This window comes from Platichthys flesus, chromosome 5 (assembly GCF_949316205.1).
Source record: "Platichthys flesus chromosome 5, fPlaFle2.1, whole genome shotgun sequence".
In the NCBI taxonomy this organism is placed as follows: domain Eukaryota; kingdom Metazoa; phylum Chordata; class Actinopteri; order Pleuronectiformes; family Pleuronectidae; genus Platichthys; species Platichthys flesus.
Genome location: NC_084949.1, coordinates 22833660 through 22851255, shown reverse-complemented (window position 1 = coordinate 22851255; position 17596 = coordinate 22833660). Strand labels below are relative to the sequence as shown.

At 45.2% G+C, this 17596-nt stretch overlaps 1 protein-coding gene across 4 annotated transcripts in view; it reads left to right on the top strand.

Annotated features, from left to right (window-relative positions):
• The window catches only part of fat1a (FAT atypical cadherin 1a), a 73094-nt gene that overhangs the window by 38751 nt on the left and 16747 nt on the right, over window positions 1-17596 (top strand). For all 4 annotated transcript variants that reach the window (XR_009920776.1, XM_062388751.1, XM_062388750.1 and 1 more), the window contains 7 exons: window positions 5333-5608; window positions 5803-6013; window positions 6519-10589; window positions 11227-11423; window positions 11557-11710; window positions 12985-13218; window positions 17127-17513. Coding sequence is in view for 3 of the 4 variants with exons in the window: in XM_062388751.1 (XP_062244735.1) it covers window positions 5333-5608; window positions 5803-6013; window positions 6519-10589; window positions 11227-11423; window positions 11557-11710; window positions 12985-13218; window positions 17127-17513 (5530 nt within the window). In the remaining variant the exon portion in view is untranslated. The remainder of the gene's footprint in view (window positions 1-5332; window positions 5609-5802; window positions 6014-6518; window positions 10590-11226; window positions 11424-11556; window positions 11711-12984; window positions 13219-17126; window positions 17514-17596) is intronic.

Below are 17596 nucleotides of genomic sequence, written 5' to 3'. Positions count from 1 at the left end.
CCGCGGCGGCAGCAGCAGCAGCGAGACCTTTAGTTTAGTGCAGAATCTTAAAAACAGCAAACCTACACGTGTTTCTACCTCTCTCTCTCTCCTCTGCAGCCCCCCGGCTACAGACAGTTTGAAAGCCCCTCAGCGATGCTGCATGCAGTGACATTCTAAGTCAAATTAATCACATTCAAAGGTTAATTCTCAGTGGGGCTTGGTTCTCAGTGGGACCGGCTGTACCAGCAAGCCTTTCACATTACAGGCAATGATTTTATTCAGTCTTTTACATAAATAAATACTGAATCACCTTAATTTAGGTTTGTTTACTTTCATTCTTTCTGCATGACTTGTGTTATTTTCATTCTGCTTCATGGACAAAAAACTTTGAATTCGTTATCCCAAACACTGATGACATGACATTTTAATTTGACGGAAATCTTAAAGACTGCGTCGGAGAAGTAGGTGTTCATCCACCTGGGATTCGTTTTCGATAAGGCAACCTCCCGAACCTTAAATTAATGTTGATTCTCTGGAGTGGATTTTCAGACCCATATTTCTATCTGTCGGATTCTCAAATGAAAGTGTAACGACAACTGGTAGAACTCCTGTATGATCGGCTTTATGAACTCCCGGTCTACAGGCCCTCACTGTTCCGTTGGACCTTGAGTTCACACGAGAAGTGGGTCAAAGAATCCACAGCTTATCGCCGGCAACACTCAAGTCTTTCTCGCCGCCCGCAGACATTGAATGTGCATGTTTTTTGGTAGTTATTATTAGTGCTGTGACTGATAGGCTCTCTCGCAGATGAGTGCTCGAGTGTGAGATATTATATACCCAGCTGACCACCGTGGGTCAGCTGCTTTCTGTCGAGGGAAGGGATTTACTGAATTTGTATGCTCCATAAACCACATTTAGTGATGTAGGCCAGCTGGCCGGGACATGCCGAGAGTCCAATAGGTGACTGAAAAGAAGCACAGAGCACTAGCAGAGTTTAGAGCAATTACCCCAAATTTGGTTGGCTCGTCATTAATACGTCCCTGAACAGTTATTGTTATCGCAAATTATCTTCCATGAAAAGAGATTGGTGAAAAACCATAACTTGTGTTGGCCTCAGAGGTTTTTCATTTGTCGTATAACCTCCCTTTTTGGTTTATCTGACACTGAGCCAGGTTTGTTGGCCTACACGTGTGTTTATGAAAACCTTAACTGTCCTGACTGCTCAGAATTCAGTTTGCTGCGACTTGTCTCAGGAAAGCCCGTCTGATTGTTTTGGCTACCAATTTGTTTATTCAATAACATTGTTGGGCATTGTCAGCATTTGCTCTGTTAGCGGGGGGGTTAACAAACTGTAAACACGCCACTTAATTGGAAGTGCACATGTGTTCTGGTGGCATGTAGCCGATAAGGTTTTTGAAAATCTTGTGTATTGATTTATTTTTTTAAGGTAAAGCTATAAAACGAGAGTAAGTCATTTTGAATTTGAAATATTATCTGTAGAGTAATATGTCAAAGTATAGATTGTGTTGAGTAATCACCTCTCCTCATTTCTGTGCCTGTAAAAAAAGCGAAAAGAGAATTTAATTGGAAACCAGAGACCGTTATTGATTATTATTCAGTTTGGATTTCTTGTTCTTTGTGGACAGTGTGTTGTTTACCTTTTAAGACAAGTCCTCCGGAGCTACACTGCAAATGAGATCTCCCTGATCACACGCACACAGCGCACCTCGTGAAAGCTCAGCGTTGGACTCGTCTATTCTTTTGATGCCGGCTGGCCTATTTTCTCCCTCCTTAGAGTGTGGATTTCTTTCTTTTTTATTTGTTTATCTTTCTTTGTCTTTCTTTCTGATTTCTCCCTCTCTGCTTTTCAAAAGTCTCCACATTTATTGGCCAGGCATGCAGAGATGATCATTATTATGTTTGGGTAGAATAAAGCGCAAACAAGAGCACTGGACCTCTGTGGGTACTGGGCTGTGTTAATCCTGTTTTGGGAACACGGTGGAAAGTCCGGTGCCAGTGCCCTGCCTTTGCCCAGAATCTGCCACCTGGCAGGGAGGCTTCCTCTCCTACGCACGACACAGGAGGACAAGGAGGACAATGAGAGCTCCCGTGTGGCGTGTCCGCGATACCACACAAACACTTTTTCCTTATTCAGAAGTAGAGCCTCACTGATATGGAGGCAGATACTGATTCTGATATTAGGGAGTGAACGTTTTTAGATACTTGTATATTAGCCGATGTATATATTTAAGATTATGTGGCAGTGATTGCTACGATATCATTATCAAACCCTTATAAAACAGAAATGTAAGTGGAGTTTCAGATTGTACAACTCAACCACGAACAGAAAACACAAATATAGGCAAATATATAGAGCTTGAATTAAGAAAAGGTATATATAGGTCGGCCTCTTTCCAGCTGCTACTGTTCTCTTTTGAACTTAAACATCTTTTATTTTCCAATGAAAAACTCAAAGGTGACATTTTTTTTATTATTTTTAAAGGTGTCTGTGTGTATGATGTAGTGCCATCTAGAGGTGGGTTTACAGATTGCAACCAACTAAACAAGCCTGCCCTGACCCAAGCATGGAGTTTAAACATATGGTGGCCAGATAACGTAGAAATGTGTAAGCACTCTACAGAGCAAACGTCTGTTCCGGGCTACTGCACTATGGCGGGCCCCATGAAAGAGGAACCCACTCCTAAAGAAAACGCAACAGTTTTGCACTAATGAAAACATAAACTTGAAAGAATAGAGCCCCCTACATCCTGCAGGCTGGTCCTTTAAGTCCTGCTTTCCTGTGACTCCAGTGGCGACATCAGTCTGAGAGACCCCGTTCTGTGGGAGGTCCGTGGAAAACAGTCGGCCATTCTGTTGTGTGCTTTCCATTTGGCCGCTGAAACTCCTACGAAGGCGTCTCTGAAGGATCAGCTGATGCAGACGAGGGGTGCCGCATTCCAGCCCGGGCACCTCATAGCTAGGAGCTCTGCCAACAAGGCAGCCTCATCATGCAGCCCAGACTCCCTCCACCCCCCCCCCCCCTCCTCCTCCTCCTCCTCCTCAATCTCCACCTATATGACATCCTCCCTTGGCCGTTCAGAAGTACTTCAAGCTGTTCAGCTCACAATCTGTTCCCACTCTCCTGTTTCTCATGTTATCTCAGCCCACATTACAAAGACTCTCTTTATGTCTGAGTCGAACGTTCACCTCACTCACTCACACGTTTTCTTGCCGTCGGTATCAAAGCTCACTGTTGTATTTTATTTCTCCTGGACCTCCTGGATTATTTTTATGTGCATTTTATTCTCAACCACACATGTATTTGAGTTTGTGTGTTAAAACCTTTGTCTGCTAAATTTGACCGTCTCCCTTTGCTTCCTTTTGGTCTCACTGTCACTTCAATTTCTTAGTCAGTTTTTTTTTTCTTCAGTACCTCCATCTGTCACGTCTGTGTCTCGGTCCCAATCTCATTCCCTCCTCAGCGTTCCCAGAGGAAGCCTTATACAAAGACGACAGAGTCTTCTTCTCCACCAGCTTTTCTGCTAGTCGGGCTGTATCATGCTGCTTTGTGATGTTCAGGGGCAAAGTTCTTTTGAAGTGTTTTAGAGCTTCCTTGCAAAAGGAAAGGCAAGTTTCTGTGCACGTGGGGGATGGGGGCTGAATAGCCTTGTGTGTGAGCTTTCAAAACTCTCTGAAATACTACTGTTTGGAGTAAATGTGGATAATCTGACCAGGTTCCATTGCTCTCTGCTTCTGGACAGCACTATCAGCCCCTGCCACCTTAGCTGCTATTCACGAGACCCGTTATCTGACACTGGGCAGATTGAGACACACTGGACAGCTTTCTTTGTGTGAATGCATGTGGGGTAGAGCATATTTTATGAGCCTGTGTGTTTGGGTGCATGCATGTGCATCTGCGTGTGTAAAATGGGGATTGTGATACGGCGGGGATCTGGTGATATATGATGTCTAGAGTGACATGAGAGGACATGCATGGGGTAAGATGGATTGTCAGGACTTCTGAGGGTGCAACGGGAACCCGAGGCCCGACTCAGGGTTAATGTCTCATTAGAAAAGCGTATTTATTTTACATTACACGTCCTGATTAGCAGCGTGACACGGGTCGCTCGTGACACATGACTTGTGTGGCAAACAGCCAGTTTGACAGACAGCATGCAGCCCCGCGCTCCCCCTGCAAGAAGACATCTGTGAGCCTCAGCAGCATTGCCAGCATCACAGCACACGGCAGATTGTAAATGTTATCAGTCCTGTCAGGTTGAGTCTATATTTGTCTCTGATATAGGCTCACGGTGCTCAATGAACAGTATTATGACAAAAACCAACAGCGGGTTGCTGTGTTGACCGGAGATCTGACAAATCCTGGTCCTATCGAGCTGTTAACTGGTCAGAGCTTTTGTGACCACAGTCCCCCTCACTCGTCCTGCACCAAATAGCTCGGCTTTGGCCGTTTCCTTGTGGGACATCACCCCCTGGTGTCTGGTATGCAGGTGTCTAATCTGGGCTGATCCCTTTGTTCCCCATGTTTGGCAACGGTAGAAGCCCCTCGCTGGTCTGGGAAGCAGAGATGGCATTCCAGCAGCTCTCCATAATCCTCTGTCGGAAGTCCAGTAGACGAATGGCTGGTGTTGATAAAACATGCTCCCAGTGGAATTTTACAGTTTGGGGATGTTCAATTCTTTGTTGTGTGCATGGGGAGAGGAGCAGGGCACTTTGTGCTGCTCCAAGCAAGAAGAAGAACTTCCTATTGTAGAGTTGAGTCTGAAGAGTTGTTGGACTATTTCACTGAAACATGTATCCATCCTAAAAAGTTACTTGTAGACGTGTTATCATATTTCTGGTTCCACAGTTTACACTTATTTTATGGATCACACATAAACTCTATTTTGAATCGCCTGTACCTAGATGCATTGTCACTCAGTTAAAATATTGTATCTGACATCGTATACATTGAACTTGAATACAGTTGTGTAGAAGAAGAGTCTTGAAAAATTATAATTTCTGCATGAAGACAAAAGGGAATGAGAGACGGAAACAAGATGAAACGTGCAGTAACATGTTTTTTAGTGTTTTGGTTTCTACTTTTCATTTACTGGAAAAATATCTCAGTAGATCTAAACTCCCACACTATGATTCTGGTAATTATTGGGTTAGAGTATGTAATTCATGTCAAATTAACCCTAAACCTTACAGGAACTTAACCCAGGTTGGGTATCACTGCTGTGCAATTACCCTCTCTATGCTTTTAATGATAAAGGATTTTAAGGATTTAATGGCTCGGATAATAGTCCTAAAAATATTCTAAAAAATGTATGGTTTTATTCTCCTGTAGGTGCTCATCCGTGTCATTGACACCAACAACCACCGGCCTCAGTTCTCACAGGAGACGTACTTCGTGAACGTCCCTGAAGACACACCCACGGGGAGCGAGGTCATGCAGATCAGCGCCACCGACAGAGACGAGAAGAATAAACTAACCTTTACGCTCCTGAGCAGCACCGATCCATTCAGCCTGAGGAAGTTCAGACTCGACCCTGGAACGGGGACTCTGTACACCGCTGAGCCCCTGGACCACGAGACGATGCATCATCACATCCTTACTGTCATGGTAGGAATCAATGAGAACTGTTTCACAATAGTCTGGTTAGTTCCTCCATGTGGTTTAATGCAAATGTTTGCTTCATGTGATAATGGAACATCAATGAAATTAAGTTTGTTTTCTTTCTACGTGTTCTCAAATATGAATAATTTGTTGCTTTGAGGTTTAGGGCTCTCACACTCCTTCTGTTTTTCTTCCTCTAGGTTCGAGACCAGGACATCCCAGTAAAGAGGAACCTCGTGCGTGTGATCGTCAATGTGGAGGACTCCAATGACAATGCACCCTGGTTTATAGGCGCGCCTTACACCGGTCGCGTGTTCGAGTCCGCGGCCGTCGGCTCGGCGGTACTTCAGGTCTCGGCTCTCGACAAAGACAAGGGCCACAACGCAGAGATCGTCTACAGCATCGAATCAGGTACATAAACACGAAGTCGCTGTTCCGCTCCGCTGAGCCACTGGTTCCAAACTTTTCTCCCACAGCAGAAAGCTTTCATTGTAAAAATGATGCAAATGAAATCAGCTCATAAAAAATGCATGAGTCATGTTGAGTCCCGCTGCCCACTCCTTCTCCATCATGAATGGAATATTTTACAAAGACGTGGAGAATATTGAAGACTTTGTGTAGAGGTTCTTCAAATGCGTGGGAGATGAGCAGATCAGCCCCCCCCCCCCCCCCCCCCCCCCCTCAGAATTTCCCACAATGCTATTCTGCTACAGTAAGCAGTTATATGAGAACAAGAAAGTTTTGTTTTGAATGCATACATACTCAAAATGGGTTAGATGACTTAATCTAATTGAACAGTAGCTTGCTCATCAAAAACAACTTCCTGGTACAAATCAGAAAATAAAGTTGTTTGTTTTTAATGCATTATTTTCTCTTTTCCTAAACAATTTATTCTTTTGTCTTCTCCATCTCACAGGAAATGTTGCAAATTCCTTGGCCATCGACCCTGTTCTTGGAACAATCACAGTCGCCAAAGAGCTCGATCGCCGCAGCCAGACCCAGTTTGAACTGACTGTTAAGGCGTCTGATAATGGATTACCTCCCCTGTCAGCTACAGCCACCGTACATATTCTGGTCACAGTTTCTGATAATGCAGCTCCCAGATTCACGGAGAAGGAGTTCTCTGCAGAGATCAGTGAATCCGCTCATCCGGGACGGTTTGTGAGCTTGGTCTCAGCCATCAGCCAGTCGTCCATCTTCTATCAAATAAAAGCCGGCAACATCAACAACGTCTTCAACATAAACCCCAACTCTGGAGTGGTTGTGACCCAGGGGGCTCTAGATTACGAAACCACCTCTCAGTACAGTCTCATCATTCAGGGCACCAACATGGCAGGAATCGGCAGCAACACAACACTTCAGATTCATCTAAAGGACGAGAATGACAATGCTCCAATCTTCCGCCAGAGGGAATTCAAAGGCGTGATCAGCGAGTCGGCTCCCGTCAACAGCGTCGTCCTCACCCACCAAAACACTCCTTTCGTCATCCGCGCCTCTGATGCCGACTGCGACCAGAACGCCATGCTCATCTATCAAATCGTCGAACCATATGCTCACAACTATTTTGCCATCGACTCGAGCACCGGAGCCATCAGGAGCACAACAGCTCTGGATTATGAACAGAGGAGGATTTTCCACTTCACAGTCCAGGTCCATGATCTGGGTATGCCACGCCTGTTTGCAGAGACGGCGGCCAATGTGACCATTGAGGTCATCGATGTTAACGACTGCTCACCAGTTTTCAGCCAAGAGGTGTATGAGACCACGGTCATAGTGCCAACATACAAAGGGGTGGAAGTCATTAAAATCAACGCGACAGACTCAGACTCCGGGCCCTACTCAAAACTTCTCTTCTCCATCTCTGAGGGTAATATCGGGGATAAATTTAGGATCGACCCAGTCACAAGCATAATCTCTATTCAGAATGTCACGCATTTGAGGAGCCGGTATGAATTAAAGGTCAGAGTGTCGGATGGTAGATTTGCCACTGTTGCAACGGTAAAAATAAATGTGAAAGAAAACAAGGAGAGCAAGCTGACGTTCACCAGGGAGTCCTACAACGCCTTTGTTCCAGAAAACTCACGTGAGAAGAAAACTCTCGCGGTCATTGCCGTTGTGGGGAACCAGGTGAATCAGCCCCTGTTCTTTAAAATTCTGAACCCAGACAGCAGGTTTGTAATCAGCCGCACGTCTGGAGTAATCTCAACCACTGGAATTCCATTCGACCGCGAGGCCCAGGACACGTTTATCATCATCGTTGAGGTCACCAGAGAGGACCAATCTGAAGATGGGGCTCATGTTGTCGTAACGGTGACAGTGGAGGACGTCAATGACAACAAACCCATGTTTGTGAACCTTCCTTATCATGCCCTTGTTCAGATGGACGCAGAGGTCGGTCAGGTCATCAGACAGGTCACAGCTGTGGACAAGGACATGGGTTCAAATGCAGAAGTCAGTTACTTCCTGAAGGAGCATCAGGAGCACTTTCAAATTAGCTCCTCCGGTGAAATTTCCCTCAAAAGCAAATTTGACCAAGAGTCACTCAACAAAGACTTTGTTATTGTTGTCACGGCAAAAGACAATGGAGAGACAGTGCTTTCAGCTGAAGTAGATGTGCCAATAACCGTGGTGAACAAAGCAATGCCTATATTTGAGAAGCCTTTCTACAGCATCGAAATCCCTGAAAACATTCAGCTACACACACCGGTGCTCCATGTACAGGCCAACGATTCAGAGAGTCCTCGTATCGTGTACACCATCGCTGAAGGAGATCCTTTCAAACAGTTCTCCATCGATTTCAACACAGGTGTTATTCACGTGATTCAGCCACTGGACTTTGAGACACATCCTGCTTATAAGTTAAATGTCAGAGCTACAGACTCTCTGACTGGAGCACAGTCAGAGGTGTTTGTTGATATCATACTGGAAGACGTGAATGATAATGCCCCTGTGTTCCTGTCAAAGTCCTATTACGGCAATGTTTCGGAGGCCTCCGTCATCGGGACCTCAGTTTTGCAAGTTGACGCCAAAGATTCAGACACTGGCCATAACCAAGAAGTGTTCTTTCAGTTGGTGGAGGAGAGGGGGAAAAGCTCAGATTATTTCACCATCGATCGTGACACAGGAACAATCACAATAGCTCAAATGCTTGATTGTGAGGAAATCCCGCAGCACAAGTTGCGAGTGCGGGTGGTGGACGGAGGTGTTCCAGCGCTCTCCAGTGATGTGGTCGTGACCATAGACGTCATGGACCTAAATGACAATGCTCCCACCTTCACAGAACCCACTTACAAAACCACCATCAGCGAATTGGCCCCACGTGGACACTTCATCACCCAAGTCCAAGCGTCTGATGCCGACAGCTCGGACTCCAATAATTTGGAATTCTCAATCTTATCTGGGAATGAAGAGCAGAACTTTGCAATAGACAAGCGCACGGGCGCCATCGTCATCTCCAACCACCGGAGGCCTCACATGCAGCCTCTTTACGACCTGAACATATCAGTGTCTGACGGCGTGTTCAGAAGCTCGTGCCTCGTCGTGGTCACGGTTATCGGTGCCAACTTCCACAACCCCACCTTCCTGCAGGCTGACTATGTAGTAGAGCTTGTTGAAAACTCCCCCGCTGGCACCTTGGTAGCAGAGGCGAAGGCAACAGATGACGATGACGGCATTTACGGGCAAATAACGTACCAGATCGTCAACGACTTTGCCAAAGACAAGTTTGCCATCAATGACAACGGAGAGATTTTCAGTCTAGAGAGCCTCGACCGTGAGACTGCAGTTGAGAAAGTAATTCCCATTTCTCTCGTGGCTAAAGACGGCGGTGGAAAAGTTGGGTTTTGTGTCGTCAATGTCATTCTCACAGATGTCAATGACAATGCCCCACAGTTCAGAGCAGCCGAGTACAAAGCCACCATTGCATCAGATGTTCCAAGGGGAACCTCGGTGATAAAAATTGCTGCCTCAGACATGGATGAGGGAAACAATGCTGACATTCAGTATTCAATCGAGGCAGATGTCGAGAATGTGGAGGAGAATTTTGAAATCCACCTGACCTCTGGAGTCATCGTAACCAAAGAGAGTCTCATCGGGCTTGAGAATGAACTTTACGCATTCTTTGTGAGGGCAAAGGACACAGGGAGTCCATCCAAACATTCACTTGTGCAGGTTTACATCAAGATCGTCACACCAGAGACCCCAATTCCCAAATTTGCTGAACCCCATTACCGCTACACGATCGCTGAAGACCTTCCCATCGGCTCGGAGATCGATGTGATCCAGGCAGCGAGCGAGCAACAGGTCGTCTACAGCCTCGTGAAGGGAAACACTCCCGAGAGCAACGAAGACGAGGTGTTTGTTGTTGACAGAGACAGTGGAGCCCTAAAACTTCAGAAGAGCCTGGACCACGAGACGACCAAATGGTACCAGCTGGCTTTGCTCGCTCAGACCAAACACGAGAACTACGAGATAGTTGCATCGGTAATCATCAACATCCAAGTGAAAGACCTGAATGATAACAAGCCCGCCTTCGAGTCGGACCCTTACGAGGCTGTCGTGGTGGAGAACCTTCCAAGCGGGACTCAAGTGATCCAGGTCAAAGCCACCGACCTCGACTCCGGAACCAACGGCCATGTCGTCTACAGCCTCGACCCCAAGCAGAACTCGCAGGACATCTCTGAGCTGTTTGCTGTGAACAGTGAAACCGGATGGCTGACCACGCTGAAAGAGCTCGACCGCGAAAAGACGAACAAATACGCAGTTGCCGTCCTGGCCACAGACCAGGGGGATAAGGTCCAACACACCACCGGCACCACGGTGGAGGTAACAGTCGCCGATGTGAACGACAACGCGCCTCGATTCACCGCAGGGATCTACAAAGGCACCGTGAGTGAGGACGACCCCCCCGGCGGCGTGATCGCCATCCTCAGCACCACGGATGACGATTCTGAGGACGTCAATAAACAAGTGAACTACTTCATCACAGGTGGGTGCTTATTATTCTGCAAAAAATAGATGATAAGCGAGCCCACAGAGTTTGCTCCCGACTCATTTGTGTAGCTGTTTTTACATAAACAGAGCTGGCGGGGGGATTATCCATTTATGCTGCTTAATACGATGATAATATCTCATCTTTGAAACATTACACAGTCCTATTATCTGTTAGCAGTGTGAGTTATTGCCTGATTTGCCCGAGCCCAAGGCAAATATTTAGGTCATCATAATACAGAAATGTATAATTATCTGAATAATGCTTTGAAATAGGCAGGGAGAGGAAGTACTTCCTCTGGTGCTAATTAGCAAGTGGGAATAAATATGCCAAGTGTGGAAATATAAAGAGGACTCGGGAACCAACACTGTTATTTGTTTGTTTACATTGTTCAACATCCTATTGTCTTTGTGTGCCAAACATTTAGAAGCAAGGATTTGCGGGGCTTTTTTTTTAAAGTAAAGCTGAATACCTATACCTATATGATTATTAAATTGATATTTAGTGGGATTGAGTTTTAAATTGAGCACACTACCTTGTCCTTATCCTTGTGTGTATTTAATGAGTCAGGCTGGGTCTTGCCTCTAAGTTGATGATCATTCTAAAGTGGTGCTCTCTTTTCAACGTCAAACAGGAGGAGACCTACTCGGCCAATTTGCCATCGAGCACATTCAGAACGAGTGGAAGGTCTCTGTCAGGAAGCCCCTGGACCGTGAAGAGAAGGACAATTATCTCCTCAACATTACCGCCAGTGATGGCATCTTCACTGCCAGAGCCACCGTGGAGGTCAAGGTGCTGGATGCCAACGACAACAGCCCCTTATGCGAAAAGGTAGTAATTTCCTTCCCCGGGTTGAGTGTGTGCAATTTGAAGTAGATCATTTCAGTTCTCGTGGCCTCTTCTTAGCATTCCCTTTAATTTCTTACCCCTTTTGCATTCTCCTCTTGCTCCATCCGTCCCCCAGTCTCTATACAGTGAGAGCGTCCCAGAGGACTCCCCCGCCGGCAGGCTCATCCTGCAGGTTTCGGCCACAGACGCGGACATTCGCTCAAACTCCCAAATCTTCTTCGAGCTCCAGGGAGTTGGATCAGATTTGTTCGTCGTTGACTCCGATACAGGTTTGTAGGAGTAACGTGTGATGTTTCATGGCCACTGTAAAATCGTGATTTGGAATACTTTCGTTATATATTCCATTTGATTCACTTGGCTTTTCTCTCCTGCCGAAGCCATCTGTTTCCCCTTGTCGTGTCAGATTTCATTCCAGCTGTGCTGCAGGTTATTTTGATTTCTAGGAAGCTGTATGCGTTAAAGGCATTCATCGAACACACATGGCTGTTTTCTGCAGCTCAGCAGCAGTCTCACGTTCTAACACTTTTAAGATCCATGGCTTGGGATGTCGCTGCAAGCTGTTAGGCTGTTATAGTTGTGTCTCTCTGTGTGTGCAAATCATTATCAGCCATGAAGGAGGCAATGGGTTTTTCTTTAGCCCAGTTGTTATTTACTTATTCATTTCTAAAAAGGCCCAGAACATTCCCCCCTGCAGGGCAACTGAAAGAGTTACACTTGAATTGAATTTATGGCTGCTATGCTTCTGGCCTTCAAATGATTTCTTCTGAGGGGGACCTTCTAAATCAGACACTCCAGCTGGCCTCTGGTACGACCAAAAAAAAAGGAGGAAGAAGGAGAAAGAATAATACCAGTTAATCACACAGACTTGTTTTCCAAAATAAATGCAAAGAAAAATCATTAAAGGGCAAAAAAAACTAGGCCAGTAGATTTAAATGGCTATACACCACATCTGCGGCTGTTTAAAATCCCTTAGTAATGGCAAAAATTGACACAGAGGCAAATAACAAGGCCAATAAGGCCGTCCAGCTGTATTTTGGCAAACATCAATACTGGGTTTCTAGCAGCAGGGCTACTGTTAAGTTGAGGGTTTTATATATTTTCCCAGTGCAGTGTAGTGGGATTATTGCAGATCAGGATAGCCAAGACACTCTGGAGTTTTCCAGAATGTTTGCTGCTTCACTTCCAAGGTGATTTCAGCTGCCAGAGCCCTTCTGTCTTTGGCTTTCTCTCTCTCTCTCCTCTCGTGAGTCAATTACTTATTTATTCCCCTCTCTCCTCTCTCTCGAAAGCCGTTAGCTGGTAGACGCTTTTCACTTGTTTAGTAGAAAGTAGACAAGAGGGCTACAGTGCTGAAGAGTACACATGATGTGCTCTTTTGATCTCTGTGTTTAGATTAATTGCATACACAGATTTTATTTTTATCTGCGAGTGAAACAGCTTTGATGCTTTTATTTTATTATGTCAAGCGACATTCCCTCTGCTCCCAGAAGAGCAAATGTCTCTGTGTTTGTGTTGTTCCAACGTGTACTGTCTCTACCTCCAGGGGAACTGAAGACCTCACAGCCCCTGGACCGAGAGGAGCAGGACGTGCACAGGTTCAAAGTGCGGGCAGTGGACGGAGGCGGGCGCTACTGCGAGGCCGACATCCACATCACTGTGGGGGACGTGAACGACAACCCGCCGCAGTTCTCCTCCGACCCCTACAGCATCACGGTCTTCGAGAACACGGAGACGGGCACGTATATGGCGAAGCTGCAGGCGAATGATGGTGACACTGGTGAGGAAATCTTTAATTCACGATGCACAGTATTTCCACAACCTTGTGCTTCCACAGGAAAAAAAAATCCTATTATTTAAAGACATTTATTGCGCAGCAGGGGCCGTGAATCCAGCACCTAATAGATTTAGTTTACACATTTTAAAATATGGATGTTAAAAAATAAATTAATCAGGATTATCAAAGCTTTAAAGACTCAAGAAAGCTGTTCTTTCAGCTGAATGTGTGTATGAGTTTGTATTATCCATAGATCTGAACAGAGCTTAGCTGATTCCAGCTGATTGGACGGCGGAGCGGCTCAAATCTCAAGCAAACATGTGAAGACAGTTATTGGTGGTTTGCCAGCCCCCCCCCCCCCCCCCGTCTCTGGGGCTGTGCTGTGTTCTTTCATGGCAGTTTGAGAGAGTAATTGAAAGCCTCTGTATTTCTAGCTTAATTTGTCGATTTAAATATCAACTGCCACCACCAGATGTTATCAGCTGTAACCACGTCGTTCAGCCGAAGTTAGATCTGTGTCTCTCACTGTTTTCAGCTCATTTTTACAGTTTGCTTATAACTTGTTGTAAAGCTGTTACCCAGTTTAAACAGTAGTAAATGTGCGTTAGTGTCTCTCAGGCAGAAAGTCGGCATCAGCTCTCATGACTTTGGCCCCCCAAAAAAAACAGCACAGTCCTTATTCTGTATATAAGGAGATATATATCCAATGTAATCGAATGTCATTCATTAGAAAAGACTGTATCTAATATAAATGGAGTATTAATGTTTCTGTACATAAGAAAATGTCCGACAGAGATGAAGGTTGCAGTATAAGCTAAAAAGTCAAGTTTAAAAAAATGGAAATCATTTCCTCCTAACTACATCAAGTCAATCACTAACCGGTATGTTATGATTCCTAAAATATTTATGTAATTTTTCCTGTTTGGAGTGTTGTTTTATTTTAGATTTTAGATTTGTAGGTGTTACTTTACTGCCCCAGTGCACCGTTTGAATAATAAAGTGTCTGAACTTTGCTTTAGACAAACTTCACAGTCGCTGGAGGCTCTCAGGTAAAGCAGCTCCCATTCAGCTGTAGATCCTGCTGAGGCCAGAGAAAGTTAATCATGAGTCAATAAACCCACCAATGCCATTACATTATGCTTAAAATGCAATTAGCGGCGCTGCATTGCTCAAAGTCAGTGTATAATATGGCGTTATAATTCAAGAATACTTTAAACAGGCTTTTAGCATCACGCTGCTCTCCCTGCATATGCATCTGGGTTCAGTGCTGACTAACAATACACAGGTTATTATCTTTCCATTATGCATTATACTAAATGGCACGAGGGAGGGATAACAAATGTGGAATTTCATGAATGATAAACCCCTCAAATTAAAAGCTCCATTACACTCTAATGAAATTCTTCTCTCTTCGAGCTGAATCCTCAAAAGGGATGATTGCAATTTTCCGTTGGCCTGGTGCAGAGCCGCGGGGCCTCGTATGTGTCCCCGGCGTCTTCACCTCTCAGCAAGCATCGCCAGCCACCGAGCGGTTTACACGTGGATAAGCCCGAGAACTCAAAACCACGCAGTTTTAACAGTCGCTTTAACTTCCCGGGACTTTATCCTGGGAACTATTGAACCTGCCGCTACAGATTACACCTTCAGTGTAGTGGAGCAGGACGTTTCCTAGCTTGAGGAGCCATTTCCGCATGTTCACTGTCAGAAAATTAAACGCTCTGGCTTTCTATTTCCCACTTCTTCTTTTTTCCCTGGTCCTTCATTTTGGCCGGACTGACAGCTTGACAGAGTGAAAGGGATGCCAGAATTAGGTCCCCTCAGAGAGAAACGTTTAAATGGTAAATAAAAAAGGAAAGAGCCGGTATTAAGACATTTCTTCTCGGAGGCTCTGCTGGCACAAAATGTTTTGCATTTTGAATATCAAGGATAAGGAAGGGGGGGAGGGAAAGGTGCTCCCTGCAGTTTCGCCAGGAGCAATAATTATTTCGAGCTGCACTTAGTGAAAGCAGAGGGGGATTTGATTAGTAGTTCACTCGCACACATTGAAGCTTCTCTTTTGTGTGCATCGGTCTCACATTTTGTGATTCAGGCTCAAGCTGGAATCTGTTTGGCAAGTCCCCGACAGACGTGTATGAGAAGAAACTATGCGCTGTAGCTTTGACCCAGTTTACTCAGGCTCCGCTCAACTGTCTCTCCGCCAGCCATCAAAATGCAAAGCCTAATGTATCCCTCCTCCTAAGAGAAAATGGTTTGCTTTATCTTCCATTGATATTTGACTCTGCACATCTCTGCCTGCACTCACTCTTGGCACTAATGGCTGTGTGCCACTTTGGCTGGAAGATGTTTGATACTTAGCCACATCGCTGCTCCTCCGCTCAGCCGGCTGCTGCTACAGTGGCGGAGCGGCTTATCAGTGTGGAATAGTTATGAACCAGACAGAAAAACAGACTCGGGCCGGTGCCCCTGATCTGTGATAAACTAAAGTTATGCGAGTGCACATTCCTCCTTTGATTGTGCTTTGACCCTTATCACTCCTCCTGCATCCGAGTGTCTCCACTTTGCCCTGTGCGCCGCCTTGCTGTTGTTGTTGTCCTTGTTCAATCTTTCCCCTTGCTCCACTGTAGAGGAATTCAATAAATTTCTGCCGCGTCTACGTTAGTGCTTTGCCAGATTCGAACTAGATCTTGAGAATCTTTCCAATAAATTATTGAAAAAGCTTTAAAAGCAGGGTTTCCGCAGCATCTGAAGATGATTTAAAATTCAATAATCTCAATTTGCAGCCTTAAAGAGTCATAAATATACTGAAATATTACACATACTGTATAGTTCGTCTTGAATACGTTTAGGCTGGTCTTTCTCCACGATACAATTATCAAAGAGACTATAAATACTGTCTCTTCATGATGTTTCTCTAAAAGACTACTTAACCTTATTTTGGAGAATCTTGTGAGTCAGATATTTCTTCATACTTGTTGTACTTGACATCAATATGAAATTTCACACATTATCATCTCAATATGTGTGAAATCAGCTCGTTGAAACCTCCAGAAACCCTGATATGTTACAACTTTCCCAAAAATACAAAAAAGATTGCACTTAGCAGGTTTGTATTTAACAATATTGGAGATTTCAATCAGCTGCAACTAAAAATATTCAGTTTTTTTAATTTGACATAAAAGCTCAATCTTCTGTCAATCAAATAATCAGCCCAGCTCCACTTTAATATTGAATGTTCCATGGGATCTAGACGAGCAAACAATTATAAATGTATGTGAACAAGGGGATATAGCCAATCATGATTAAACTCAAGTCTCTTAAAGGACGATCAAAGCAGATTAAGTTGAAACCATATAAGCAGGGCTCCCCTCCGTCGACTCTCCACCACCATAATGAGAACCGTGGGGAGGGGGTGGGGCTTACCTGACAAATGGGAATATTATAGCGTATTTCAAATGGGGGCCACCTGCAGGAAGGCATTATGATTATTATTGTGATCCGTCTCTGTCTTGTTGCTTCGAGTGTCTTGCCAGTGGGAGGACGTGAGTTATGAGGACAGAGCGGATTAGACTTTTCTTTTTTTTACAGCTCCTGTTTAGAAGACGCTGTGTGAAAGATGGATGCTTTGGAATGAGAATAGAAGGATGGGAGTCTAGAATCAATACATCAATATAATAATCTATATGCTTGTTTACGCCCTGTACTTAAAGGAGTATTTCTGTTAATGTGCCCATCGCTCTTATTGGTGATGAGAACAGTTTAGTTGCTCACACATGAATGGTAGATTTAATAAAAAGAAAGGTCAGATTCTCAGAGAGGTTGTGAAATGAGTTGTCACATTATCACTAAAAGGAAAATTTGCCAAAATACAATTTAAACATCCGTGAAACTTAAATTTCCTTTTTTCTTTCCAGGTCTTAACAGCGACATCCTTTACTCGTTGGTCGATTCCCTCGATGGGTATTTCTCGATCGACGAGAACACCGGCGTGATGAGCCTGGAGCGCCCCCTGGACCGCGAGGTGCAGTCGGTGTACGAGCTGAAGGCCCGCGCCACCGACCAGGGTTCTCCACGTCTCTCCTCTGTGTGCCAAGTGGTGATCTCCGTCCTGGACATCAATGACAACCCGCCGGTGTTCGAGCACCGGGAGTACACAGCCACGGTGTCGGAGGACGTGGCCGCGGGCACGCAGCTGCTCAGAGTGCAGGCCGCCAGCCGGGACACGGAGGCCACCGGAGAGATCACGTACAGCATCATCAGCGGCAATGAGCACGGCATGTTCAGCGTGGAGCCACATACTGGTACGTGGTGGAATTAACTACTTTTACCCAATTGTCCCCTGAAATCCAATCAAGTTGCACCAAATTTCACTTCCCTGAATGTG